Source organism: Ascaphus truei, chromosome 2 (assembly GCF_040206685.1).
Source record: "Ascaphus truei isolate aAscTru1 chromosome 2, aAscTru1.hap1, whole genome shotgun sequence".
NCBI classification, from domain to species: domain Eukaryota; kingdom Metazoa; phylum Chordata; class Amphibia; order Anura; family Ascaphidae; genus Ascaphus; species Ascaphus truei.
In genome coordinates, this window is record NC_134484.1 from 449,254,587 (window position 1) to 449,282,464 (window position 27,878).

At 44.5% G+C, this 27,878-nt stretch overlaps 1 protein-coding gene across 5 annotated transcripts in view; it reads right to left on the reverse strand.

Moving 5' to 3' along the window:
- The window catches only part of LOC142487879 (sodium channel protein type 5 subunit alpha-like), a 379,502-nt gene that overhangs the window by 289,976 nt on the left and 61,648 nt on the right, over window positions 1–27,878 (reverse strand). For all 5 annotated transcript variants that reach the window (XM_075587912.1, XM_075587913.1, XM_075587911.1 and 2 more), the window contains exons 2-3: window positions 9,431–9,752; window positions 7,786–7,904 (exon numbers count right to left, since the gene is read on the reverse strand). In XM_075587912.1, the coding sequence (XP_075444027.1) occupies window positions 7,786–7,904; window positions 9,431–9,700 (389 nt within the window). In that variant the 5' untranslated portion in view covers window positions 9,701–9,752. The remainder of the gene's footprint in view (window positions 1–7,785; window positions 7,905–9,430; window positions 9,753–27,878) is intronic.

Consider the following 27,878-nt stretch of genomic DNA (forward strand, 5'->3'; position numbering starts at 1 on the left):
CATTCAGAATTGTATATACATATTAATCAGTGAGGAGTTTCAAATTAATGTCAATGACCAGGGACAATGTTTCCCTGGAAGCAGCGAGCTTGTGAAAATAAATCCACCGCTCAGAGCCTCATTGGGATAGTCCCTAGACAAATAGGGCAATAAGACTCAGTACTCACATTTCCTCCCTGATCTGCGTCTCCAGAAGGTGTGCAGCCGTTGATGAAAAAAAAAAAATCAAGGGAAAGGCAAAAACAAGTTCTCAGCGCACAACACAGAGACTCGTGGCCCAGATGATGAAAAAGGAGACTCCTTGATAAAATGCCAGCCGGCACGAAACGCATAGGGGAGTGCTAGACCTCTGTTTTTTAATGTTTGATTAATAAATAAAAAATGTTTTCATCATCTGGACCCCGACTCTCTGTGTTGTGCGCTGAGAACCTGTTTTTGCTTATACCTTTAATATGCTGTGAAGCTGACCTCTTGTCTCAATGGAGCTAAAGTCTTCCCGAGAAGACGACTACACAGCATTTGGAACAAGAACCGTGGGGTCTCTGTATCAAGGCAGAGGAAGTGTGTTTTGACTCACAATCAGAGTTGCATCACATGTATGATCACTTTCTTTTATCTAATGCCGTATTTATTTATTTATAATCAACATTTAATGTATATCGCGTCCTTATCCAGGGTGCTGTACATTTGTTAGTACAGGCACAATCTATTATGTTGGTGCCTGAGGCACAGGGAGATAAAGTGACATATCCAAGGTCACAAGGAGCTGGCACCTGGAATCGAACCAGGTTCCGCTGCTTCAAACTCAGTGTCGTTATTTTTTAAGAGTCCGTGTCTTTACGCACTGAGCCGCTCCTTCTCTTCCCAGTATGTTTACGTACGCCGTGACACTCATTTCATAGTTTTTGTTGTCAATGAAAACACAGGAACATTTTTTTTTATTGTCAGATTCTGTAAAGGTACATATACATATACTTTTACAAAACATTAAACCAGGGAAAAATAAATCAGCAATATGTGTACTTATTGAGGACTCGCTTTCAAAATCTCATAGGTTTCTTCTTCAAGTGAAATGATAGTGTACAAAGCTTTCTTCAGGTGCACGTGAAAAAGAGACTTATGGGGTTTCATAAGTTCTGTGCACTTTAATCTATCAAAAACTCTAATTTTGGTCATTTAAAAAGGTGTCACAACTTACAGTGTATCTATATTTCTACAGCACCAATATGGTTACTAGAATTGAGAATGATATACTTGCATCAATGACCTCGCTGATTAATTTATCCCTTCCATTAGTTCAAATTGGTCCGATATGGGTCGCTACCTGTAAAAGTGTTATTGTAAAAAAACGTTATTTTCCAGAGATTGCACCTTTCAGCGAGATTTAATGTTTATTCAATGTTTGTTTAATAGTCATCACTGTTAAATGTCACAAAAAGGCCATACGTGTTATTTATATATGGGCAAGGCCATTGCAAACACAAATGAATATGCTATTAGTGTTTGCTAGGTCCTTGCACCATGTAATGTACTAATGATATTGGAAAATGTAAATCAGTGAGTATAAAAGCATGTTAGTCATAGCTTGGTAATTGACATATTGACACTGATTTTCTGCCCATACAAAAGGTGTAATTATAGTGATGCTCCTTTCTAGGGAAGGTTTGCAACATTTAATTAGACCTAGTTTAGTTATCAATTTCGAAAATTGGATGTGACTCCAGTGGAGGCATCTATTGGCACCGTCTATATATTAGGTGTTATGTATCAGGCTCAAAAATGTCATTGTGTTGCCATTGCATTACGATAAGAGTAATACAAGTATCAATGTTCTTGTAACAACCGGGGAGTCACGCCGCCCTCAGCGCACTCCCCACTCACCTGCTACTCCGTCGGCTCCTCCCGCGCCGCGCAACCAGGCTCCCTCAAGGACGCCGATCACTACTACACCTAGGCACGCGCGCGCACGTCGGCGTGCCCCTTGTAGTACCGGCTCTGGGAGCACGCGCGGCCACACAGAGGCGCCCCAACCTCTTAAAGGTACACTACACCAACCTAATGCTGCAATCAAATGCAGGCTTACTACTGGGCTCTATAGCTCCTCCTCTGGGAGCCCTTCTTGACCTATCCCTGCCACAGCCTGGCCCATCCACACTCCCCCTCATTGCTACCCTGCCATTGGTTCCTCTCACCTATATATGCCCTGCGGTTTCACTGACTCGTCGGCTGAGCATAGAACTAGTTGTTCTCATCACTCTCTGCCTTCCTATTCCTGTCCTGTCTTGTCTTGTCTTACAGTCTTCCTCGTGTACCGAACCGGCTTCCTCTTTGACTCTCCGCACCTCTGGCATCCCGAATTTGGCATACGGCAATACGACTCTCCGCGCCTCTGGCATCCCGAACTTGGCATACAGCAATACGACTCTCCGCGCCTCTGGCATCCCGAACTTGGCAAACGGCAATACGACTCTCCGCGCCTCTGGCATCCCGAACTTGGCATACAGCAATACGACTCTCCGCACCTCTGGCATCTCGAACTCGGCATACAGCAATACGACTCTCCGCATCTCTGGCATCCCGAACTCGGCATACAGCAATACGACTCTCCGCACCTCTGGCATCCCGAACTCGGCATACGGTAAAACGACTACGTCTCTCTCTCTAACCCCGGACGTGGCTAACAGTACCCACTACTATCCGTACCACTCCTGCCCCGGCCCGGACATCCAGACCATTCTACTCTCAAGACGTGCCCTCGTGGCTGTGGGTGGCGTTATATCCTATCCCACCTCAGCACCGTGGTCCCGCCTCGTTTGTGGTGAGCTCGACCTGACAGTTCTTGGCTTCATGGGCCACTTCTTGTATCAGTGATCGATGGCAAAGTAGATACAGTATATAACAAGCAAAATAATTAAGTACCACAGTGAACACAAATGATTAAATTACTGTTTAAAATAAAAACTCTGACAGGTTCAGGGACATGTAGACATCGGTTGTGACGGGAGGGGGTAACCAGACTCTCAAATGAAGGTTAAGCCCGTTTTGATTACCCCTGATCCGTGTATAAGGGTCCAAGAGAGTTAGCTCTTGGGCCCAGTAACATTGTAACTTTCCAATATGTGACATGTAATAAAAGTATTTGATGTGTTTTTCCCTTTCTGGGCATGCCAGCGAGCAGGGAATGCTAGAGTGTGAGTTTCAAGGGGGGTTTTGCGGTGGTATTGTTGTCAGAATGTGCCTAGGATGTTGGGGTCCGGAGTTGTCTGTTCCCCAATAAATGTACTCAGGAATCATGCCTGATTCTCTGATACATGTAGGCACATTGTGCCAGAAATACTTCCCCTTGAAAACGCAAGCGCGACTCACCACTAGGGTACCCTGCTTCAGCAGAGCCCTGAAAGGAGAATGAGGCACAGGGATGAATAGGTATCCCTGTAACTGAGGGAATCCCTAGGTTAAGGGGGGTACACCAGCTAGTGCCAAGGTGACCCAGAACCAGTGTAGGGTTTGTGAGTGCCCCAACCGGTTGAGGGGGGACTCTGAGAGTCCAGTATGAGTCTATAAGATAGTGTATGGGGGAACAAGGCAGCTAGGAATAAAAGTACAACATATTTCTTATTCTGTCCCCTATACCCAGAGATTCACGGGTATATTAAAACAGATACCTTAGTGTATTCAATTATACTTTATTAATGTACTGTAATGTAATGTGCTTTTACATTCGGAACCCAAGCCCAGACAGGCTGCCCGAGCTAACCCACAGGCGCCGGTAAGTCTGCTGGACATCGGAGTTCAAAGCCTTCAGAGGATGCCAGAGGTGTGATAAGCTAATGGGCAGCGGGGAAGGGCGAAGTACCAAGGTCCGGAGAACAATGGCAGTCGTCCGGGATGCCATTTGTTCTGCCAGACCTGGTGGAGCCTGCCCCGGTGGGTGGAATTGAGATAGCCAGAGACGGGCGCGACAAACTTGCGCATGTCTCTTGGCAATTTTATATTTCCCACTGACCCGGCTTTTCTAGCCGGCTTGGCTCTGACTGGATGCTGGGAATTTTCCCACGCGGTGATTGGCTGCTGAGTTTTGTGACTGAAGCTCAGAATACTATAAACAACGTGTGAGCCAATCAGATTCGAGTCTTCCAGTAGTAAGAGCGCGGCCTGGCTTTTCAAAGTTGCTCTTGCACGAATAACAGAGCAACCGGCTTCGATTTCAAGCCAGGAAAGCCTGCCCGCCAGAGACTAAGTTCCACATTTTTCACCCAAGTTCTCAAAATGGACCGCAGCGGACGCGGCTGGGATTTCATGCCGATTTGAGTTCAGAACAATTTGTGGTAACTCGCAGTCAAGAAAGTCCAAGTTCTCAGAAGAGAAGGGAGCGGTGGCGTGTGGAACTTGACGCCGATTTGGGAACCAGGAGATTCCGGGCTAAGTCCCGGTCAGGGTAAAACTCTTATTTAGAGTTCCCTGCACCTAGCAAAGTCTAGTTTTCGACCCCAGACCCCCAGTAAGTGTGTCTTTTTGTCTGTATTTTGTGTTCCATTGTGTGTAAGCAAATTTGTGCGAATAAACTTCAAATTATTTAATTACCTTGTTTTGCTCAATGAATGATCCTGGTAAAAAAAGGTGTAAATTGCCTGGTCTCCCATGACATCGGTGTCAAGGCAAACAAGTTTCTTATGTTTGATGTAGAAGGAAGAAGAAAGAATAATTAAAAATGCAACGGGCACCAAGTCTGTTTTTTCCGGTGTTTGATATATAAACTCCTCCCAATTTCTGCCATTCATTCGTAACTCTTACAAATAGAAGTCTGTTCCGAGTTCAGCATCTTAGGATATTTTCTGTGATGCACAGTGTCTACCGCAAAAATAAATATTCTCATGTGTAAAATAAGAACTAAATAATTACACACAAAGGGAATTAGTTTTGGACAACATAAAAACATTTTCCACTGATATTCCCTAGTCAAAAAACTACACCATTTTAAAATACAGCATGTGTTATATATATATATATATATTATTTTTATTTGTAGCACATGCACCCCCACCCTCTAGAAGATACTGTTGTAGCTACAGATGTCAGTGGTGCGACCATACCTGTGAGGGTCCAGGAGAGCTGAGTTGTCTGCGATGTAGTGGAGACAGGACAGGCTTTTGATGATCTGATGTTCCTTTACTCAGGGTGGTCAGCGCCTCCAGCTCCAGTGGGCTCCAGGATTTCCAGAGGCAGTCCCCACTAGAGCAAACTCTTCTTACACCCCTGCCCCACAGACTGGAACTCAGGCAGGAGTATATTAATCAAAGGGATTTATTGCAGTCACTACAGTTCTTACACACACAGCTGATGCAGGGGTCTATTCCAGGCCTCTGGATGGTGCTTGGCTCTCTTAATATGAAGGCCTTGGATCTTTCCTGACCAGCCAACCCAGGAGGGACTGGCTGGTCTCTCTCACTCTCTTGGACTTTGACTCTCTCACTCCCAGCCGGGAGGAGACAGGCCACACACCTCCACTCCCTAGGAGGGTTGACTCAGCACTACACTAATTTGGCACTTCCTCCCTGAGCTCTAGAAGGGGAGGGCTCAAGGTCTGTACCATGACAGGCTGTACACAGACCCTGAGTCACCACCACTTCCATCACTCAGAGAGTAGCATGAGGGGGGTCAAAAGCCCACAGGATAACCAGTCACAGCCTAGATTGCTAAGGACTTATGTGACAGGAGGTAGAGAGGTCGTTTGGACTACCATGTTACATATATATAATTTTAGCACACATTTAATAAGTTATGGTGGGTGAAAAAAGTAACAAGAAACCCTCAACCATATAGCATATAGCAAATGAAAATATCATGTGTGATCACATTCACAGGCTTGTCTAAGACATGTGAATGTGCTCACAAGTGATATTTTTATTTGCTATATATATGCATTTATATGTAGATATACAGTATGGGAAGAGTGTCAGTGTTTTCAAAATACACATGAAATAGATAAACATTGCTGACAGTGACTATGGGGCATTTGGGGCCTCAAGTCTGCTTGGTTTCTCTTTTCACTGTAAAATGCCGGTCTGCAAAGAACTGGAACTGAGGGAAAACGATATCATTTAATAGTCTGCACTTGAAAGATTCATAATGTAAAGTGGATAATGGAGGTGTTTTATAAATACGATGGATGCAAAAGTAATCTCTTTGTTTTAGCTGGTATCCAAGTAACATGCCCTTTGACTGCCAAACACAATCCTACAACTGCTGTGCTCTGAAGACAAACATAGTGAGCTCACGATGAGCCACATACAGTAGCTGTTTCAGTACGCAGAACAGTCACTGTATGTTGATAAGACAGTGATCACTGCCGGCTGATGAGAGACACGACAGTCAAACAAACAAACATTTGGTACAGGCAAAGGGACAACCAGTGACAACATCTTATCCCATATTCTCCCATAAGGGTAATTTCAGTTCAAAATCTACTGAAAAGTTGCTGTTTTTGCTTTTGGGATCCTCCATTCTGTGTTTGTTGACCAAGTTGTGAGGGTTGGTCAACAAAAAATCATATATAAAAGTATTCCACTTCAAGCAATATATTATTTGAGTAATTGATATAGGGAAACATATTCCTCTTACAGTAGTTACTCTAACACTCTGACTTTGTCACCTACTTACAGTATATGTCCCCTTGATACTTTCTCCCTATCCCAGTGTGTTTGTCCCTTGTTTTAAGTTCCTTGGGTAAAAACTGTGGGGGTTTTTTAACTGGAGCAATGAGTTATTATCAATTGTATAATAGAATACTAGAAAGCTGTTGTTAAAAAATAGATTCCTCCACATCATGATTAGTTTGTTTGGACTCGAAGACATGAGGCACCTTTATTTTAGAACCAGCTAGGTAATCTATGAACTCTGACCTGATCAATGGAGGTGAGCTCCTAAAAACCATCACTGTACAAATGTATTAGTCCATTAATAAGGTATCACCAGCAAGTGAGGTGAGATACATTCCCTTCCATGGATTTGATTGGAATAATACTGCTACTACGTGATCTTGTGCTATATGAGATGTAGCACCATCTGCAATTGTACAGAGACAGATGCGCCAACTCATTAAAAAAGACACCCAAATAAAGCTCATGGACATTGTTGCCTATCAAACTGAAAAAAGAACATTCAACACCATCCCAACAGTACGTAGGGGCTTATTCTATAGCTGCCAAATTGGCTGATTGGACAGATTTGACCCAAATTCCCCAATGAAATGCATTATTACACCAACACCCATTATCTAATACCATATGAAGAAAGATGGGTAGTTCCAGAAAACTTGTCAATATAACATGTGTTAGTCCAGGGGTGCTCAACTCCAGTCCTCTAGACCCCCCAACAGATCCGGTTTTCAGGATATTGCAGTTTCAACACAGGTGACTCAATCAGTCCCTGCTTCAGCATAGGCAGCTCCATCAGTGACTCAGTCAAAGACTGAGCCTCTGATGGAGCCAAGTGCGCTGAAGCAGGGAAATCCTTAAAACCTGACCTACTGGGGGGGTCTTGAAGACTGGAGTTGAGAACCCCTGTTAGTCCATTAAAAAGGTATCACGAACAACAGATGTGATGATAACAATCCTTCCGTATATTTGATTGGATTAACACAGCTACTACATTATATTGCTCAGATGAACGACATGTTTGGTAGCTGAGTATCAGGGTCAGTGGCACTGCTGATTGGAGACACACTGCAGCAAGTATACCAGTTTACATTACAGAAGCAACATCAGGCAGCATTTGAAAGGATATGAGTGTACCAAAATTTTGATTGAAGCTCTTCTAATGGGATGGAAGGGGCTAAATATATACAAAGCAGGTGTGGCACTAAATCGGAAGATTGTCTTTCCTTTGTTTAGCACTATAAATGTCTGGGGGGGGGGAAAGAGAGAAAAACAAAGCAATCCATTAATTGACATAGGTACACACATCTACAAAACGTAACTAAATAAGGACTCGTTGGCTTACGAACACCGCTTTATTGTTGCAGTAATAAATCACCCCACACAAATCTGCTATTATTGTCTTATTTTTCTTTCTTAAAGGGTCATTTACAGAAGTCTCCAGCCTGCTAATCTGGGTTACAGGCAGAGCAAAGGATATGTACCAGAATCAAAGGGAAAACTCTAGTCACGTTTTTTTAATCTCTTTATGGTGCGTTTGTTTGGGGTTTTTTGCATTGGTTTTGCCCCAATTTTGCAGCCAGGAAACGTCTGCAAAAGCAAATGAGACAGATTTCTTAGCATTTTGGTGTGCACTTAATATCAGTTAGAATTTGGATAGCTATAACGAGTATTTGAGAATCCCAGTGTCTTTCCCTTGATCTGAATAGAGATGGGCACATTTTGGGGGTAGATTTGGATCCGCAGCGGATTTCCGCGGATGAATCTCAAAAGGAGCGATTCTGCGTTTTGCGGATGTTGTATTATTATTGTTGCCAATGCATTCCACGGATTACGCAGCCCGCGGACGGATTTGTAGCATCTGACAATGGATTGCTGAACCTGCGGGTTGGATTCTACAAATCCATCAACGGATCGGATCCAATCGCGGTTTTTGATGAATCCGCGCGGATTAAAACCGGCCAAATACGTTTGCGGATTTGAAACGGCAAAACAAATTTCGGGGCAGGGAAAATCCAGCCCCTCTATCACGTCCTACGTTCCCGTGAAGCGCAGGACGTAATGTGAAGGGACGGGAAACGGTAGACGGGAAACTCCTCCTCTTGTGTTTCCGGGTTGAGGGTCGCCGCAGTCACGTGAGCTCGCCCTGCCGACGGGGGCCGTGGCGCGGCGGTCCCTGCGGAACTCAAAGGGTTAAAGTATGTTATTTCCCAGCTAGTTTGGAGACTTTAGTAAGTAATCGCCAAATAATCGCACCTGCAACACTGGCGCTAACAGTGATGCAAAAATAGCAGCAGATTTATCAAAGAACAAAATCCAATTGGCTCATCCGGTGCTACAGAGGCAACTGCCGGTTTTAGACCACTTGCCAAGGAAAATTTGTGACCATCTAGCAGTAACTCATGAGACTGTCCACAGAAGGCTGTAATGGCCCATCGGATTAACACAGCGGGGGCCCCTGCATTTGAATGGGACTCGGAGCCCAGTAGGATTCACACAGCATGAGTCCCGTTCAAATGCAGGGACCCCGCTGTGTTAATCCGATGGGCCATTAGTCTGGGTACAGAAATCTCCCAGCATTGGATGGGTTTTAGTGCAGAATTGTCAAGGCAAGCGGTCTACAACTGGCAGTTGCAGCTGTATTTTATGTCCAACTTTTGCACCCAAAAAAATGTTGAGAAAGAGCCCCTGACATTCTACATCTATTCTACATGTCACGTGCAACCAGTGCAGAGCCCCATCTATAAGATGGCAGAAAATCTGCCTGTATTCACCTTGTGGTTTCTGTAGAAAGGGTCAATATCCTCCAGAGGCTCTCCAATGAGCTGCGATGGAAACTCCCCAAAGATACGGGGCAGCTGTTTCCCCGCCTCCAAGTCAGGATGCGGCCGAGGTTTCTGCTCCTCTTTATTGTCCTCTTTTCTGAACTCCTGCTTAACGCTCCTGGCCTGCTCCTCAGCAATGCGCTTCTCGATTGCAGCCAAGGATTCGGGGGTGAACCGGCGGAAGCCATCAGGACCAGGTGGTAACAGCAGGACTGCCATCTTTTCATCCTGCTCCTTCTGTGCTAATTCTTACTTATAGCATTGGAAACAGCTGAAAGACAAGAAGGGGAGATTGTTTATATACCCACAGGACCAGGCAGAGTCATTTTGTCCCTCACTGAATACAGGTGTCCGCTTTAAAAGTCATGACTCAGGCTATGAAAACGCCGCCGGGAAATGCAGTTTGCTGGAATTGTACCAAATAGGTGTTAAGATCACAGGCTTTTAACTTCTGCGTGACCTTCTTTGCTGCTTGTACTGGAGAGGGTCAAGGAGAGCATAGGAGCTAAAGAAAGAAAAAATGCAGGAAGATAGAGCTCCAGCAGGAGATATCAGAGCTCCATCGCAATGAACTGCCACTGACTTTCATTTTGCTTTCTGGATTTACATCATAATCAGTGCCGTCTTAACGCATGGGCACGCTGGGCAGTTGCCCGGGGGTCCCACGAGCATAGGGGACACATGCTAATTTATGCACAGACCAGAATTTAACACTAATTTTCCCATCACCCGCCTCAACATTCAAATCTCCCGCTAACTCGGTGGAAGGAGAAAAATGACGACTTGTAGTGGAGAGTTGGCAGGGCCCAGTGCACTGCTTCGCCCGGGGGCCTATAATGCTGTTAAGACAGCCCTGATCATAATGACGTCAGGTTTTCAGGATATCCCTACTTCAGCACAGGTGGCTCAAGCAGTCCCTGCATCAGCATATGTGGCTCAATCAGCCCCTGCTTCAGCATTGACAATTTACCGGAATTGTAATAAAAAAGTATTTATGTCACAAGTTTGTATTGGCTTTCTGCAAAGCATGGCCAGTCCCCTGGGAGCAGCAGAGTTATACTTCCTGGTAAAATATTTTATAAATAAATAAATAAATAATACTCCTTCAGGGCACACTTACCAAGTGCTGGTATGGGGTTTTGTACCCGTTCCAGCGTTATCTCCCACTAAGGTCAATGGGACGTATTCTCCAACCTGCGAGGTCGCCGATCTGTGCGGTCTGACACAGACGCCCCATTGACTTCACTGAGGTTTTTCCGTGTCCGACCACAGCTTTGGAGAATACACCCCACTGGGAGGTACCGCCAGAACCGGTGCGGTAACCCGCCGGGGCACTTGATAAATGTGTCACTTTGTAGCAAGCGCTCTAATTCAATGGTTGTCGGAGGGGAAGTGGGAGAAGTATGAGGGCGCTGGGGGGTTATTTAGCAAAGTCTCCTAGCTGCCAAACAAGGGTTACACCAGCGCAAAGGCAAGGCACCCAATTCAGGGGAAAAAGCCAACTGCTTCAATGGATTCCTTTTCTGTGATAAATATGCAGCTATTTTTTTGCACAGGTTGTGCTGCTGACTCTCATAAAAGGACCACCTTGGTAGTACAGAGTATAACAGGGGGCGGCCAACTCCAGTACTCAATGGCCACCCCCAGGTCAAGTTTTCAGGATATCCCAGCTTCAGCACAGGTGGCTCAATCAGTGGCTCAGTCAGACTGAGCCACTGATTGAGCCACCTGTGCTGAAGCAGGGACTGATTAAGCCACCTGTGCTGAAGCAGGAACTGACTGAGCCACCTGTGCTGAAGCAGCAACTGACTGAGCCACCTGTGCTGAAGCAGGGATATCCTGAAAACCTGAACTGACATCATTATGATGTAGCTCCAGAAAGCAAAATGAAAGTCAATGGCAGTTAATTGTGCTGGAGCTCTGATATCTCCTGTTGGAGCTATATCTTCCTGCGTTCTTTCTTTCTTCAGCTCCTATGCTGTCCAAGACCCTCTCCAGGACAAGCTTTTGCACTGCTCCTCTACTAAAGCAAAGAAACGTCACATGGCTAAATTCCAAGGACATTACTCCCTTCTCTTTCTACTCAACCTGACTATAACCTTTGATGCTGTTGAGCACCCACTTCTCCTTTACACTCCCTCCAAGTTTGACACTCATGGCACAGCCTTCTCCTGGCTTTCTTTCTACATTTCTCATTGTTCCTTTGTACTGCCAGCTCCTTTTCTTCCTCTGTTGACTGCGGGGCCCCTAAGCACTTACATGTGGTGGCCGTCCCCGTGCTGCCCCCGCCTTTCTCCAATTTCAGCGTCAAAATACGCAGTGGACATCATCAACGTGACATCACATGTTGCCGCGTTGCAATGGTAACGAGACGCCGTGTGACGTCACGTGTGTGTCGTCCGCTGCGCCATTTGACGCTGGAATTCTAATAGAGAAGGGGGGCGGCAGCAAGGAGGTGGCCACCACATGCAAGTGACTTCCCATTAGTCCCGATTGACCCGAGAGCGCAGCAAATGTATATAGGGCCGGACATTTTTGCCGCCCCAAAATATTGCCACCCTAGGGCAGGCCTAATGGGAAATCCGCCACTGTCTGTTGATCTATTTGGTGTACCTCAAGGCCGGGTTCTGGAAGGGACCTCATCTCTTTCTTGTCTAGACACTTTCCCTTGGGGACCTCGTAGATTATTTGGGCTTCAAGTAACACCTGTATGCAGTTGACACTCAACTGTATATTTGCAGTTGTATGCATCCAGCAGTATGGATGCAGGATCCTAACACCTCTATCTAAGTAATATATGACAGACAGGGTGAGTGCAAGTTCGTTTAATTTTTTTTAACTCAACTGTATCTATCCACACCGAAAGTCACACCTGCAAACAGGCCCAGGTCTCGAACTGTCTCACGGCAAAATCCTGCATGCCAGCTAAATGCCTTAGGCTCAATATGTCAATGACTGAACCAAAATCAAGTCCTATTGCGCCCTTTTCCATCACAGTCAGTGATGCTACAATTCATCCAGTTTCCCAAGTCCATTGTTCAAGTGTCATGTTTGACAATTCTCTTTCATTGTCCCCTCACCTTAATGCTACTACTAAATCTTGCTGTTTATTTCTCCATAACATTGCAAAAGTACAACCTTTTCTCTGTTTCTCTACTAATAAGATGTTCATGCATGCCCTCATTCTCTCTCGTCTGGTCTACTGCAACCTTCTTACTGTCTTCCCTGCTTTGCAGGTGTCTACCCTTCAATCTACTTAAAATGCTGCCGCGAGGATATCCTCGTTCTCCTTTGTCGCCTTCCTACATCTCAGCTTTAATCTCTTGCTATACTCCTACTCACTCTCTACACTCTGCTCAGGCCTGTCTTCTCTTTGCCCTTCACTACAGCTCTCTCGCACCAACAACCCTTTTCAAATGCTGCACCCTACCTCTTAGACTTTGTCCCTCTCACTGTCGCCGGGCACCTTCTCTCTCTAACTTTAAATCCATCTGAACTCTAACCCATTCAATGAAGTGTCTGCTCACTAAACTACAGTATGCTCTTATACACGCTCTAACTAGTGCACTCAAATGTACTCATACTATTTCTGTTCATCGCCCCATGTGCCAATTAGATTATAAGATGCTCAGAGCAGGGTTTCCTCTCTCCTAATGTTACATGTATGCACTTATTCCATCTGTATTAGTATATTCCATGGGTTGTATTTGTATTGTAATGTTGTAAAAAAAAAAATGATTGTGATGAGCTGCGTAACTGGATGGTGCTATGAAAAAATATACAGACATACTGTACATACTGTACATACATACAAACATATACACACATACATACTTTATATAAATACATACACACACACATACAGTAAATAAATACATACCATATATACATACATACATACTTTATATAAATACATACATACATACACACACATACTGTACATACATACACACACACAAAATGTAGCTTGTTAACTCTTTGGGGAAAGCATTTGTTACAATTCAACAATAACAACTCAAGATAATAACTGTTAAGCAGCTACAAGTTCAAGTAGCAACACAGAGAAATGTAGCAATGTACAGATCTAAGCAATGAAACTTGTCATTCACATTGTTGTGAATAAATATAGCTATTCAGGAATAAAAACGATTCCAATTAATAAGTAACTCGGCCAAGTAGTGAACGTAATGAAGAAGGATTTCCGTTAGTCACTTTTCAAAACAGAAAAAGTGTATTTCTTTCTGAAAATAAAGTGCCAATATGCCCGTGACGAAGCCGGGTGGTGAGCAAGGTGAAGCTGTGAGAGAACGAGCCGCCACTACTGAAGCTTTCCTGCATTTTTATTACAATATGGGAATTAGGGGGTCCCCAAGAACCCCACTATTTGCCGCTGCGGGGACCCTCTGGTTACCAGCATTCCTTCCTGGTGTGTAAAGGGGATTTAAATGACCGCCTGATAGGAAGTCACAACCGATGATGTTGTGGCTTCGAATTGGCCCGGGATTTTGCCGCCATTTTGTTTCCACCTGGAGAGAGATTTAAACCCAGTAATTTCACTGCCAATTATCTAAGAAACTGGGTGGTCACAAGACCTGAAAACAGTGTGGTTCAGCTGCGGGTACCACCTGGTCCAATGCTGTAAAAAAAAAAATAGCGGGACTACTGCTTTAAGTGTTCCAACGTCTAAATTTTCTACCATGGCTGACAGGAAGTGCTCCGGTGGCCATATTGTTATTTTTACAGGAGCAAATTTAAGGAGAACATTTTAAACATCCGATCTCAAAAAGTACAACTCATTTTTTAAAACGTATCACAATAAATAAATCCTCAAAACAACGAAATCATTGAGATTTCAGTCTTCTTGAGCAAAAGAAGGCATTTTAGTGGGAAGTGCGTACTTCTATCAGTGCGACGCCATTAAAATCTATGCGATGCTGATGCTACGAATTCTGTGAGGGTCACAGAAAGTCAGTGAGAGTTAACGTGTCTGGTCTCTTGTACTCAAGATGGTCTCCTCTGTCAGTGGATATAAAAGCATAATATAAAAAATTGCACTTGTATTCATACCCTCCAATATTCTCCTGATTAACATAGGTACACACTCGTCTATTATATCCCCATGCCCTCATATTTAACCCTCATAAACCCCCAACACCCATTGTAAGACACCCGACACTCCATGTGAGACCCCTAACACCGCTTATAAGACATCCTACACCCCTTGTAAGACCCCCAACCCTCTTTTTAAGAACCCCAAAACATTTACAAATAAATAAAAAATAAATAGCCTCTTACCCTTACCCCAGGCTGTCAGAAGGGCAGAGCAGTGTCATCAGCAAACACCCTTCTCCCTCTCACCCCCACTGCACAGCAGCCAATCAGCTTAGCGGAAGATACAGATTGGCCCTATGGCGTGCAGCACCAGAAGAGGAGAGGGGAAACCGTTGCAGAGGAAGGTAACCACCACAAGGCAGTAACACTACTTGTTGGCCGGTACAGTATGCCTCAAAACGGTACAGCTGGAGGGTCAGCTTCTATTCTCTTAGTAGCCAGAGGTGTCAGCAACGTGTGGCTGAGCCAATTGACCACAAAGGGGTTAATACAAATGAGAAACTAAAAACTGAAATGAAACAACTGTAGTGTACAAGTATAGGTCTGCCTGACCCAGAAATATGTCCGTATCCTAAACAATTCCAAACAATTGTTGGCAACGTCTGACTTACGCTTCATGCATTGAGTTCTGAAGGGATAAGAACGCCTCGTTATCACATACACAGGAAAGCAAAACTTCACGGACGTACTTTTTTTTTTTAACAGAACATCTCGTTACTATAAACTGTCAACTCCTCAGCCTATATTTAGTTCATTTACAGAGACCAGAGACAAGAGACGGACGCTGATGACAAAGGTAAGACTTCCTGGCAAGCAATTAACAGGAATTTCTAGAATGGCCGGATGAAATGTATCAGGACGATGCCAGAGGGCAGAAATCCCAGGAAGAACCAACCAGTGTATTTTTGGATATTCATTTTCATTTTTTTATGGTGACGGGACACGGGCCAATACAATGGGCAGCAGTACAAGGGTATTCTACTTCACCTATTGACAGAGTATGAATTTCAGGCAAGAGATAATTTCAATATGCACCATCTGAGTAACAGCTGATCAAGCAGTGTTGAGAAGTGTATGGTATTGAAAGATTGCACAACGGTTTAATAAAAAAGCATTAGAGGAGAGACGCTGCTTCCCTGGTCACTGGTGATTTCCTAAATGTGTTCAAGGTGCAACCTTCCCCAGAGGTCTCGTTCAAATATGAGGTTTGCTACATGACCACTTAGCCATTTTTAGTTTCTGCCATTTTTAGGCACCAAGTTTTAATAGTAACCCAACGCTTGCCCAAAGGAGAACTGGAAAAGTGAGGTTCCTGGCGGCCATGTAGTGACCTCCCAACTCTCAGGCTGCGTCCATACAGGGGCAGACCGCGCGGACGTGTCCGCACGCTGAGCGATCAGACTGCCTAAAGGCAGTGATCGCGTCTATATAGTGTGCAGGCGCGTGTGCACGGGAGGCGGTGAGCAATGCGCGTGAAATCAATCAAAACTGATTTTTCGCGCGATAGGGCGGTCACGTGAGCGGTTCGCCCAGTGAGGGTGAACCAGCTTCGTGACGTCACTGGCCCGCCCACAGACACGCCCCTGGACGGCTGCAGTGTCTATGGACGCAGCCTCAATGAGTAAGCACCAGCAGTCTCATAGGCTTCAATAGAATCTCAATGAGAGAAGTACGAGTAGGTTCTGTTAAAATGCTATCTCTGGTCAAGAACTCACAAATGTCCCCAGTTTGAACCAGGGTTTCAAAGATACTTATCTGTGCAGATACCGGTGTGTTCCTTCCCTTTCGGGAGTTTGGGGAGGAAATTCGGCTGCCAGATTTCAAGGGTGCCATTGGGCAAAAGAAAGCCTTATTGGATGGCAATTTAAATGCCCTGTGAGAACGCCGGTATTTAAATGGTAAGTATCTTGGAAACCGAGGGTTGCTAGAGCTGACAATATTGCACTTCAGATTCAGAGAATTCTAGTGATTTTAAATGTAATTATTTTCACTTTAGGAGGGATTGCTGCTCTAAAGTTTACAGGCTGCAAATTTAGGCAAAACTAGCGAGAATTGTTTTTTCTTCATAGAAATAAAAAAACAATTACAACAAATGTTCCTTAATAAATCTGGTGCTGATTTTTTTGTAACTACTCTCTGCCCCCTTGTTGTATAAAAAAAGATTTTAATAAATACTATAAGCTCCAAGAGATTGGGGGCTCTGCTCTGATTCTATGTGACTTTGTTAATAACAGTTCCTGATACATTTGAATAAAGTAACAGTGCAAAAAAATAGTGATAAAATACACCAATAACGACTGTCAAGAAATGGCAATGAAAACTGTTCACCGTTATTCTGTCAAGTTTGACTACAAAACCAGCAAATCCCTGGGCCAGTACCAGTCCAGCTCGGGCCACTGTCTACGGTTCTCATCCACTGTAAACAAGGGAGCCAATAGCTAATAATGACAGTGAAGTCGTAACTCCTTGCGCAGGCGCTAAATTGTGGTTTTCCCGTCGTTAAAAGAAGACCCTGATTTAGACTTGGACAAATATAAGCGCACAACACTGTGTGGGGCTTGTTAACCTAATAACTCGATGGGCAGAGTGGAGGTCTGTCTGTTACTAACCTCACATCATTTGGAGCTCATTAAGGTTGATCTAGAGCAGGGGTGGGGAACCTTTTATCTGCCAAGGGCCATTTTGATATTTATAAAATCATTCGAGGGCCATCCAAAATTATCAACTTAAAAATTAGCCTGCTATATTTGGTCAAACATTTAATGTGATGGATGGAACTGCTTCTCTTTGGGTGACTGACTGACTCTTGGGTGGTGGGTGACTATGACTGACTGTGGGTTGGTGTCTGTATACACGCAAATGCACACGCACGCACGCACACACACGGAGAAATCAGGCAGGGGGGAGGGAAATCAGACTCTCAGACCCACTCTCTCGCTCAGACTCTCAGACCCGCTCTCTCTCTCAGGCTCACTCTCTCTCTGACTCTCAGACTCACTCTCTCTCAGACTCTCAGACTCACTCTCTCTCAGACTCTCAGACCCACTCTCTCTCAGACTCTCAGACCCACTCTCTCTCTCAGACTCTCAGACCCACTCTCTCTCTCAGACTCTCAGACCCACTCTCTCTCTCAGACTCTCAGACCCACTCTCTCTCTCTCAGACTCTCAGACCCACTCTCTCTCTCAGACTCTCAGACCCACTCTCTCTCTCTCAGACTCTCAGACCCACTCTCTCTCTCAGACTCTCAGACCCACTCTCTCTCTCAGACTCTCAGACCCACTCTCTCTCAGACTCTCAGACCCACTCTCTCTCAGACTCTCAGACTCACTCTCTCTCAGACCCACTCTCTCTCAGACTCTCAGACCCACTCTCTCTCTCAGACTCTCAGACCCACTCTCTCTCAGACTCACTCTCTCTCTCAGACTCTCAGACCCACTCTCTCTCTCAGACTCTCAGACCCACTCTCTCTCTCAGACTCTCAGACCCACTCTCTCTCTCAGACTCTCAGACCCACTCTCTCTCTCTCAGACTCTCAGACCCACTCTCTCTCGCAGACTCTCAGACCCACTCTCTCTCTCAGACTCTCAGACCCACTCTCTCTCTCAGACTCTCAGACCCACTCTCTCTCAGACTCTCAGACCCACTCTCTCTCAGACTCTCAGACCCACTCTCTCAGACTCTCAGACCCACTCCCTCTCACTCTCAGACCCACTCTCTCTCAGACTCTCAGACCCACTCTCTCTCTCAGACTCTCAGACCTACTCTCTCTCTCAGACTCTCAGACCCACTCTCTCTCTCAGACTCTCAGACCCACTCTCTCTCTGACTCTCAGACCCACTCTCTCTCTCAGACTCTCAGACCCACTCTCTCTCTCAGACTCTCAGATCCACTCTCTCTCTCAGACTCTCAGACCCACTCTCTCTCTCTCAGACTCTCAGACCCACTCACTCTCTCAGACTCTCAGACCCACTCTCTCTCTCAGACTCTCAGACCCACTCTCTCTCTGTTACGCCGGTGCTGCCCGCAGACCAGACCCGTCCCCTGTGCTGAGGTGGGACGTAGGGATACACGCACCCGCAGCAAAGGGAGCGCGTCCGGAGTGTGGTGTTAGTGTTGCCAGGCCAGGTATAGTAAGGAAGACAATACTTGCCGGTACCGGTAGTAGAGGAAGAGTAATCACCTCAGGCGGCTGCTGCCACACACAGACAGTGACACAAAAACACAGTGACCGTGACACAGACAGTGACACACACACACAGAGAAACACACACACACAGACAGTGAAACACACACACAATGACAGTGAGACACAAACACAGTGACAGTGACACAGAGAGAGACAGTGAGACACACAGAGACCGTGAGACACACAGAGACCGTGAGACACACAGAGACCATAAGACACACAGAGACCGTGAGACACACAGAGACCGTGAGACACACAGAGACCGTGAGACACACAGAGACCGTGAGACACACAGAGACAGTGAGACACACACACACACACATATAGACAGTGACTCACACACACAGAGACAGTGACACATACACACACACACAGAGACAGTGACACACACACACACAGTGACAGTGACAGTGACACACACACACACAGACAGACAGAGACACACAGTGACAGTCACACACAGTGCCAGACACACACAGTGACAGTGCCAGACACACACAGTGACAGTGCCAGACACACACAGTGACAGTGCCAGATACACACAGTGACAGTGCCAGACACACACAGTGACTGTGCCAGACACACACAGTGACAGTGCCAGACACACACACACACACAAACAATGACACACACACAGTGACAAACACACACTGACACACACACACAATAAGCCCACCTCTGCAAACACACACAAAAATAAGGCCTCTCCCCCCTTGGGGTGGGTAAGGTGCCTGGGAGGGGTTATAAGGGGGCATGTGGGTTACCTGGGGCCCGTGGATGGGCTGCTGGAGCAGCATAGGTAGCCAGTGCAGCTGAGAGACTGGCAGGCCCGCGGAGCCTAAAGGGAGGGACAGAGGGGCGGAGCCTAAGGAGCCCGGCATTAGGCCTCGTTCAGGGTGCAAGAGGCAGGAGTTGGAGGGCGGGCGTTCGGGAGTGAGGGCGGCAGTCTGCTGGGTGATGTGTGTTCATCCCCAGCAGACGTTTTCAGGAGTTGAGGAGGGGGCGGGGCTACAGACGTGAGGTTAGGGATCGAGGCTGCAGTCTTGAAATCATTCTCAAGAATGATTTCATTGGCTGCCGAGGTCCCAGTGACGCTGCTGCAGCTTCAAAAAACGAATTTTTTGTTTAATTGAAACAGTAGCCAGCGTCAACTCTGTACTTCGGAGACAGTGCAGCTGCTACCCTGGCAACCAGTATTCAATTTTAATACTTTGTGTCCCACGGCAGCTCGCACGGCAGCACGCCCTCCCTCCGAAGTCTGCACCCTGAACGATGCCTTACTGGAGGAGAGAAGGGAATGGGGGCAGTGCTGTAGGAAGAGGCGGGCCAAAAAAAAAAAAATCTTGGCAGAGTGACAGCACAGGCAGCCAATCAGGAAAGGGAGAGTTTTTAAAAAAAAATTATTTATTTATTTATTTTTAAACCTTTCTTGCAGGCTTGCTTCCCGGGGGCCGGACCAAATGATTTCGCGGGCCGTTCCCCACCCCTGATCTAGAGTGTGGCAAACTCCAGTCCTCAAGGGTCACCAACAGGTCAGGTTTTAAGGATATCCCTGCTTCAGCACAGGTGGCTCAGTCAGCGACTGGGCCACTGATTGAGCCATCTGTACTGAAGGAGGTATATATCCTTAAAACCTAAGCTGATCTAGGCCCTAAAATACATTTTCAGAACAGCCATCCCTTTGATGACCAAATTGCAGGCTACAGTGGATTTCTGTGTGACACAGTTATTTCAGGAGACAATACCTGTTTCTAATGGAGTTTTTCAAGCTCCTTGCACCCACATTTTGAAAGAAGCATTGAGGACATTGTTCTAGAATGAAAATATTAATCAAAGTCCCACGATCAATAGGCTATTAATGTCACCAAACAAAAATATTCTCAGTTACAGCAGCTAACTTCCCACATGTTCTGGGAGCTGTGTACTGCCCCCACATAGCACTAGCACCTCCATCCATAGAGGGAGGAAGCTGTGTACACAAAGAGCAATTAATGTCCAACTCATTTGTGTTCTTTCACTTCTCACCAATCTGGTTGCTAAATACCCTGGCTGCATCCATGATTCCTTCATATTTCCGCACTCTGCTATTTCTGACCTACATTAGGCTAGAGAACCACCATTAGAATGGCTTCTTGGTAAGTACATCTTTCAGGCAGAACACCTAACAACTAGAGATGGGGGAAATTCCCAGCGGACTTCGAATCCGCCACGGACTGTCCATTTCCTCTCTTCCGCGGATCAGTCCCAAAAAGGCCGGTTTGTTGTTTTTGTTTCCTATTACTTAAAATCCGTCCGCCGGTTCTGAATCCGAACCTGCATTGAACGGGTTCTAAGAAACGGAATTCAAATCCGTCAAACGGAAATACAATGGGAAGAGGAGTATATGATTATCAATGTAAAGATTTGGATTTAAGTTGAATGCAGCCAAGAGCCAGCGACCGATTTAAAAAAATCCAGGTGGCCATACAATAAAGTAATCCGACGGCAGATTTAATTCCGCAGATCGGATTTCACCGAGAAAGTCTCGGGAAAATCCGCGGAACTAATTAGACAAGTTTTCCCATCTCTACTTACAACTAATTTATATTATTTGCCCCACAATTAAACTCCATTTCTTTTCATCTCATTATGCCTACTCCCTTCATGTCTTTGCTCTTAACACTTGTAGCAAATTGTATTGCATTATATTGTATGTCTTTATTTATATAGCGCCATTAATGTACATAGCGCTTCACAGTAGTAATACATGTGGTAATCAAATAAATAACAGATAATATAAATAATAGATCATGGGAATAAGTGCTTTAGACATAAATGTAACATTAAGGAAGAGGAGTCCCTGCCCCGAGGAGCTTACAGTCTAATTGGTAGGTAGGGAGAACGTACAGAGACAGTAGGAGGGAGTTCTGGTAAGTGCGTCAGCAGGGGGCCAAGCTTTATGTGTCATGTGTTCAGAATATCCACAAATCAATGCACTACCATGGAAAAATGCTACAACCAACCCCATGTCTCCACCAGATGTGTCATAGAAGGCACATCTGGTCTTCTTAAAAGTCACTTCAGCTGTCCTGACGAGTCTGGTGGAACACTTCTCTATGCTCCAGTGCAGGGGTGCGCAAAGTTTTCTTCCTGCGCCCCCCCCTGCTTGCGCCACCTCTCCTGCTTGGCTCCGGTGTCAAACGATGCTGTGGGGTCATGTGATGCCACGTTGCCACGGCAACGCAGACATCACGTGACCCCCGCTGCGTCATTTGACGCCGGGCTGCCATGACGACGCAAAGCTGGAAGGCAAGGTAAGTGAAGTTACAGAGGCCTCACGCGATCCCCCGGCATTTAATTTAAATGCCTTCGGGGACGTGCAGGGCTTCTAAGCGCCGCGCCTCCCCCCAGAAAGTCCCGTGCCCCCCCTGGGTGGGTGCACCCCCCACTTTGCGCACCCCTGCTCTAGTGAGTGTGTGAAATTGCAGCAATGTCGTGGAAAAACACGTGTTATAAAAAATGACGAGCCAAAGGATATAGATGAAGATGAGGCAGAAGTCAGCGATACAATGGAGGAAGGAAGAAGTGATTGTCATTAAGCAATAAGTGCTATTATTTTCTTACGTTTTCCATATATTGCTTAAGCTTGTTTTACGAAAGTTAAATGAAGCACTTTGCACTTCCACAAAAAAAACATATCCGTCTGACTTCACATTTTCTTTCAACAACAAAAATAAGGCAAACATACAGTACAGCTTGCCAAAGATTTAACAAAGCACTTTTGTTTCTTAGTTACACAATTAAATAGAAAACATCAACAGAAGCATAGGAAAAAAAACATTGATTTCCATATCACTCTCCGTAGGCCTTCGGACAAAGCATGTCTGGGAGACAAACAAGGCAGCAGCACCACACAGGTTATGATATCAATTTGCCCTGTGAATAGAATGTTCTAAAGTTGTCTTAGAAACATGGTTTGAAAGAGGGGCCTTGCATTATAGAGGAAGAATCGTGCTCAGATAGAGCAATTACTGGTCAAGGCATAAACTGCCCCCTCAGAAAAAGTGCTTACAGTTTAAAAAATGAGGCATATTAATTGTAAATTGTACTAGTTTGAAGGCTTAGCACTGAGGTACAGTAACATTGTAACCGAGCCACTGATTGAGCCACCTGTGCTGAAGCAGGGATATCCTGAAAACCTGACCTGTTGGTGGCCCTTGAGGACTGGAGTTGGCCGCCCCCTTCATACATGAATCCCATACCATTAAGGATGTCAGCAATGAATAGGCAGATGATACCAATTATCAGCACAACATCAGTTCAATTCACTTTGCATCAAAAAATATAACATAAACTGCTAATTGAATGCATTTCTCTATCCTCCACAGGAAATGAAAGCGGGGAATTTGTCATTTAGCTGTATGAGGTGATTGCAGCTCTTCATACCAACATGCGCTAGGTTTGTTTTTCAAAGCACAGTGGTAAAAGCATGAGTCACTTCAATTAGAAGCAGGAAGGGAATCTTGTTCTGTGTCACGTCAAGGTGCACATTGAAAGCAGCATGACATGTGACTCAGGGAACTGGCATGGAGATACAGCAGCGCGTTACACCTCTGGGCTGTCACCACTAATTCCAACATGGGGACACGTCGATTTAAAAAAAAAAATCATATGTTATAGGCAGATATCTTCATGGAAAGTGATTTCTCTCCCCCAACCTGCCGCTGTCACAAGAACATGGTTACCTGCCCAATACAGAACTCGCCCACTGCTATTCAGGGAGCCCGCCGGGTTTTGGAGATATTAAATGAAGTATTCGGGTCCTCAATGAAATACAAAGAGGGTAATCGCCAATGAGCCCCAAATGTAGGACCTTGCGCTGTATACGTGCAGGAAACTCAATGTTGGAAATAATGATTAATAATATGATTTATTTATTTATTTTTGTCGGTGGAAATATATTTAGTGAAATACCAAGTGAGCTGATATATATACACACACACACACACACACACACACACACACACACACACACACACACACACACACACATATAATTGCATGTACAGAATTTCCCAAAACCTCACAGGTCTCTTTTTTTATGAGCTTTATGATAGAACAGTAGAAATGAAGCTTATATAACCAAGAAGGTGTGTAGGGGGAGGAGACTGGCTCTACATGTGGACATCAAGTGGCCTGTACAGGAAGTTTATCATGAATGTGTGGAAGCTAAATAGGAGAGGTGTCAGCTACATGTGCTGTCGGGGGTGAGTGACAGAGGTGTGAAGAGTTATTTCACGGATATATTCTCGGAGATGGGGGGGTAGGAAGTGCATTATCAGCTACCATAAGTTCAATATATTTTAAAACCCAAGTCTTACATTCTTGTGTATTCTATACAGTGACCCAAGAAAAGGTCAAGAAGATTCCCCACAATTGCACTCAGCCCAAAATATTAAAGTCTAGTGTATCAGACTAATTGTCTTCAAATGGTGTTGTATTCATTGGTGTCAGTACACCTGGGCTATATATCAGAGAAATGTCTGATGTGACTGAGAACCAAGATATGGTCATAGCAAAATGTCTAAAAGCATCAAAATAATAACATTTTATTAAACAAAGAGACTCACTGAGTGAAACATATACACGCACATAATGTCAATCATTACAATCCCCAAAGGTGGGATACAAATGCCTATTGAAACAATGTCAGTGTTCAGATAAATGTAAGCAATTATCTGTTATATTGCAATAATACCCGAGAATGAATATCACAATATTTTAAAGCCCAACTCTTACATTCTTGTGTTTTCATAATTTATTTGAGAATTAGTACATGTGGGTGTGAACGTGGAAGTCCTGAAGAAGCAGCTCAGGGGTAATGTTACTGCCCCTGAAGAGGGCAAATCTGGTTCGCAATCCCAGCGTCATATCTGCCAGTGGCCTTGGGCAAATCATGTTATCTACTTGTGCTGCAGGCACCAATTAGATTGGGTTGCAGGCACCCACTTAGCTTTTTATGTACACTTTTGTGCTATATAAAAAAAACTATTATTATTATTATTCTCATAACTAAGTTAGATATTTGTGAGTAACACTGGTTTGCCTAATGTAATTCATGTTGATTCATTCAATGTATGCCAGTCTCATATTATGTTAGATTTGCTACATTGCTGTGCTTGCAAATAAACAATCCAGGTACAGATGTAGCAGACATTGCACCCGTTGGAACACGTCAGGTTTTAAGGATATTCCTGCTTCAGCTCAGGTGGCTCAATCAGCGGCTCAGTCTTTGACTGACAAAAAAAAACATATTTTGGGGAAAACAAAGTAGGGGGGAAAAAACCCTCTGTATGTGTGGCCAGCGTGTGACAGTCTTTGACTGAGCCACTGATTGAGCCACCTACCCTGAAGCTGGGACTGATTGAGCCACCTGTGCTGAAGCAGGGATATCTTGAAAACTTCACCTTTTGGGGGGGGTCTTGAGGACTGCAGTTAGGAACCGCTGCCTTAAGTGATGGGGATGTATTTCATTTGATTGAAAGATTGTGTGTCCTCTGCGTCTCTGTTGTTGGTTACCTGTGTGAGCCTGTTTCCCATGAGAATGCTGGACAGGTTGTGACGCTGTTTGTCGGATAGGATATTATCTCAGTCATTTTAATTCCCAGAAAACACAGACTGTAGATCTTTGATAGGGTAATGTTACTGCCTCTGAAGGGGGCAAATCTGGTTCGCCCTTGGATTGTGTCTGCATTGTGTAGCTGATGAACCAGTGTTCAAAAAGTAATCAGTGGCTATTAATACTAATCAAAAAATATTAGTGCATACTATACTTTGACATTAGGGCTTTTTCAATTTGCAAGGTCGTGGAGCGTCACTAACCTTCTGATTAAAAAGTAGTGTACAACTATGAAGGCATATGCAATGTGATACTGTTTCCTAAGCAGTAGGCACTTGATACTTTTTGACTTTGATCCACACTACAGGGATCCTTTATCAAAGGCTGTAGCGCTTTTGCATATCTTCATTTTCTGGTCATTAAAGTATCAATGTTTGGAGGATTTTCTGAGCAAAACTTAAGAAAGTGATAAAAAATATATATATATATCTGCAAAGATTAATTTTACTGACAACATGCAACCAAACACAAACCATTCTCCATCATATCATTTAAGATAGAAATATATACATTTCCTCTTTTGATCCCAATGCTTCATTTCAATCACATCTTCTGCTTTTTTATGCAGATCACAAATAGTATAAATAGGTATTTAATCCGATCATATAACATTGTTGGGTAGGTATTTTAAGAATGATGTCTGCAAGTACATAATAGTAATATATTACTATATATTAGTATATAGTGATATACAGTATATAATATATATCTATATATATATATATATAATATACATATATATATTATCAGTGAGTAAAGACACTGACTGGCACTAAGAGTTTGAAGCCGGGGAGCCTGGTTCAATTCCCAGTGTCGGCTCCTTGTGACCTTGGGCAAGTTACTAAAACATAGATTGTAAGCTCCACGGGGCAGGGACCTGTGCCTGCAAAAATGTCCCTGTAAAGCGCTACGTTAAACTAGCAGCGCTATACAAGAACATGCTATTATTATTATTATTATATATTTTGATGGCACTGACAGTGTAAGCAGTGTGGTACACAACAAGTGTTTGCCTGGTAGAGCTGACAGTCTGGTTTTGGTACCTAAGGAACCTGTACATAACATATAGTGACTTGCACAAGTTCCCAGAGATCTGAAACTGAGACACAAACCACATTCACCGGTTTCAAAGTCAATGACGTTACCAATACATCCCATCACCTCTTAAGACTATTACTGTAAACGTCCTGCCTTTTTGACCTTGTGAATGAGATCCATAATATTATAACTACTGGAGGTTTTGCAACAAATTGCTTCTTGTTTTATTTAGCGTCTGCAGACATTGATGTCTTAGACATCAATTTTCACTTGCCAATTATGTTAACGTTGGTATTAGTAAAACTGAATTTGTCATAATCTTCCACAATAACTTCTAAACCAACGTAGACAGACAGGAAACATCCACAGGAAGCTATTTTACAATTCCAGTTTCAGACGTAAAAACTAGCAGTTGAATGATTAACATTTTCTAAAATGGGTTGTGTTGTGCAATCCCAAACACCACAAAAGCATTAACTTTATAGAGGCCGGGCAAACCAGATATTGCATATGTAACTTTATAGAGGCCGGGCAAACCAGATATTGCATATGTAACTTTATAGAGGCCGGGCAAACCAGATATTGCATCGGTAACTTTATAGAGGCCGGCAAACCAGATATTGCATCTGTAACTTTAAAGAGGCCGGCAAACCAGATATTGCATCGGTAACTTTAAAGAGGCCGGGCAAACCAGATATTGCATCGGTAACTTTATAGAGGCCGGCAAACCAGATATTGCATCTGTAACTTTATAGAGGCCGGCAAACCAGATATTGCATCTGTAACTTTATAGAGGCCGGGCAAACCAGATATTGCATCTGTAACTTTATAGAGGCCGGGCAAACCAGATATTGCATCTGTAACTTTATAGAGGCCGGGCAAACCAGATATTGCATCAGTAACTTTATAGAGGCCGGGCAAACCAGATATTGCATCGGTAACTTTATAGAGGCCGGCAAACCAGATATTGCATCGGTAACTTTATAGAGGCCGGCAAACCAGATATTGCATCAGTAGCTTTATAGAGGCCGGCAAACCAGATATTGCATCGGTAACTTTATAGAGGCCGGCAAACCAGATATTGCATCGGTAACTTTATAGAGGCCGGGCAAACCAGATATTGCATCGGTAACTTTATAGAGGCCGGCAAACCAGATATTGCATCGGTAACTTTATAGAGGCCGGCAAACCAGATATTGCATCAGTAGCTTTATAGAGGCCGGGCAAACCAGATATTGCATCGGTAACTTTATAGAGGCCGGCAAACCAGATATTGCATCTGTAACTTTATAGAGGCCGGCAAACCAGATATTGCATCGGTAACTTTATAGAGGCCGGGCAAACCAGATATTGCATCGGTAACTTTATAGAGGCCGGCAAACTAGATATTGCATCAGTAGC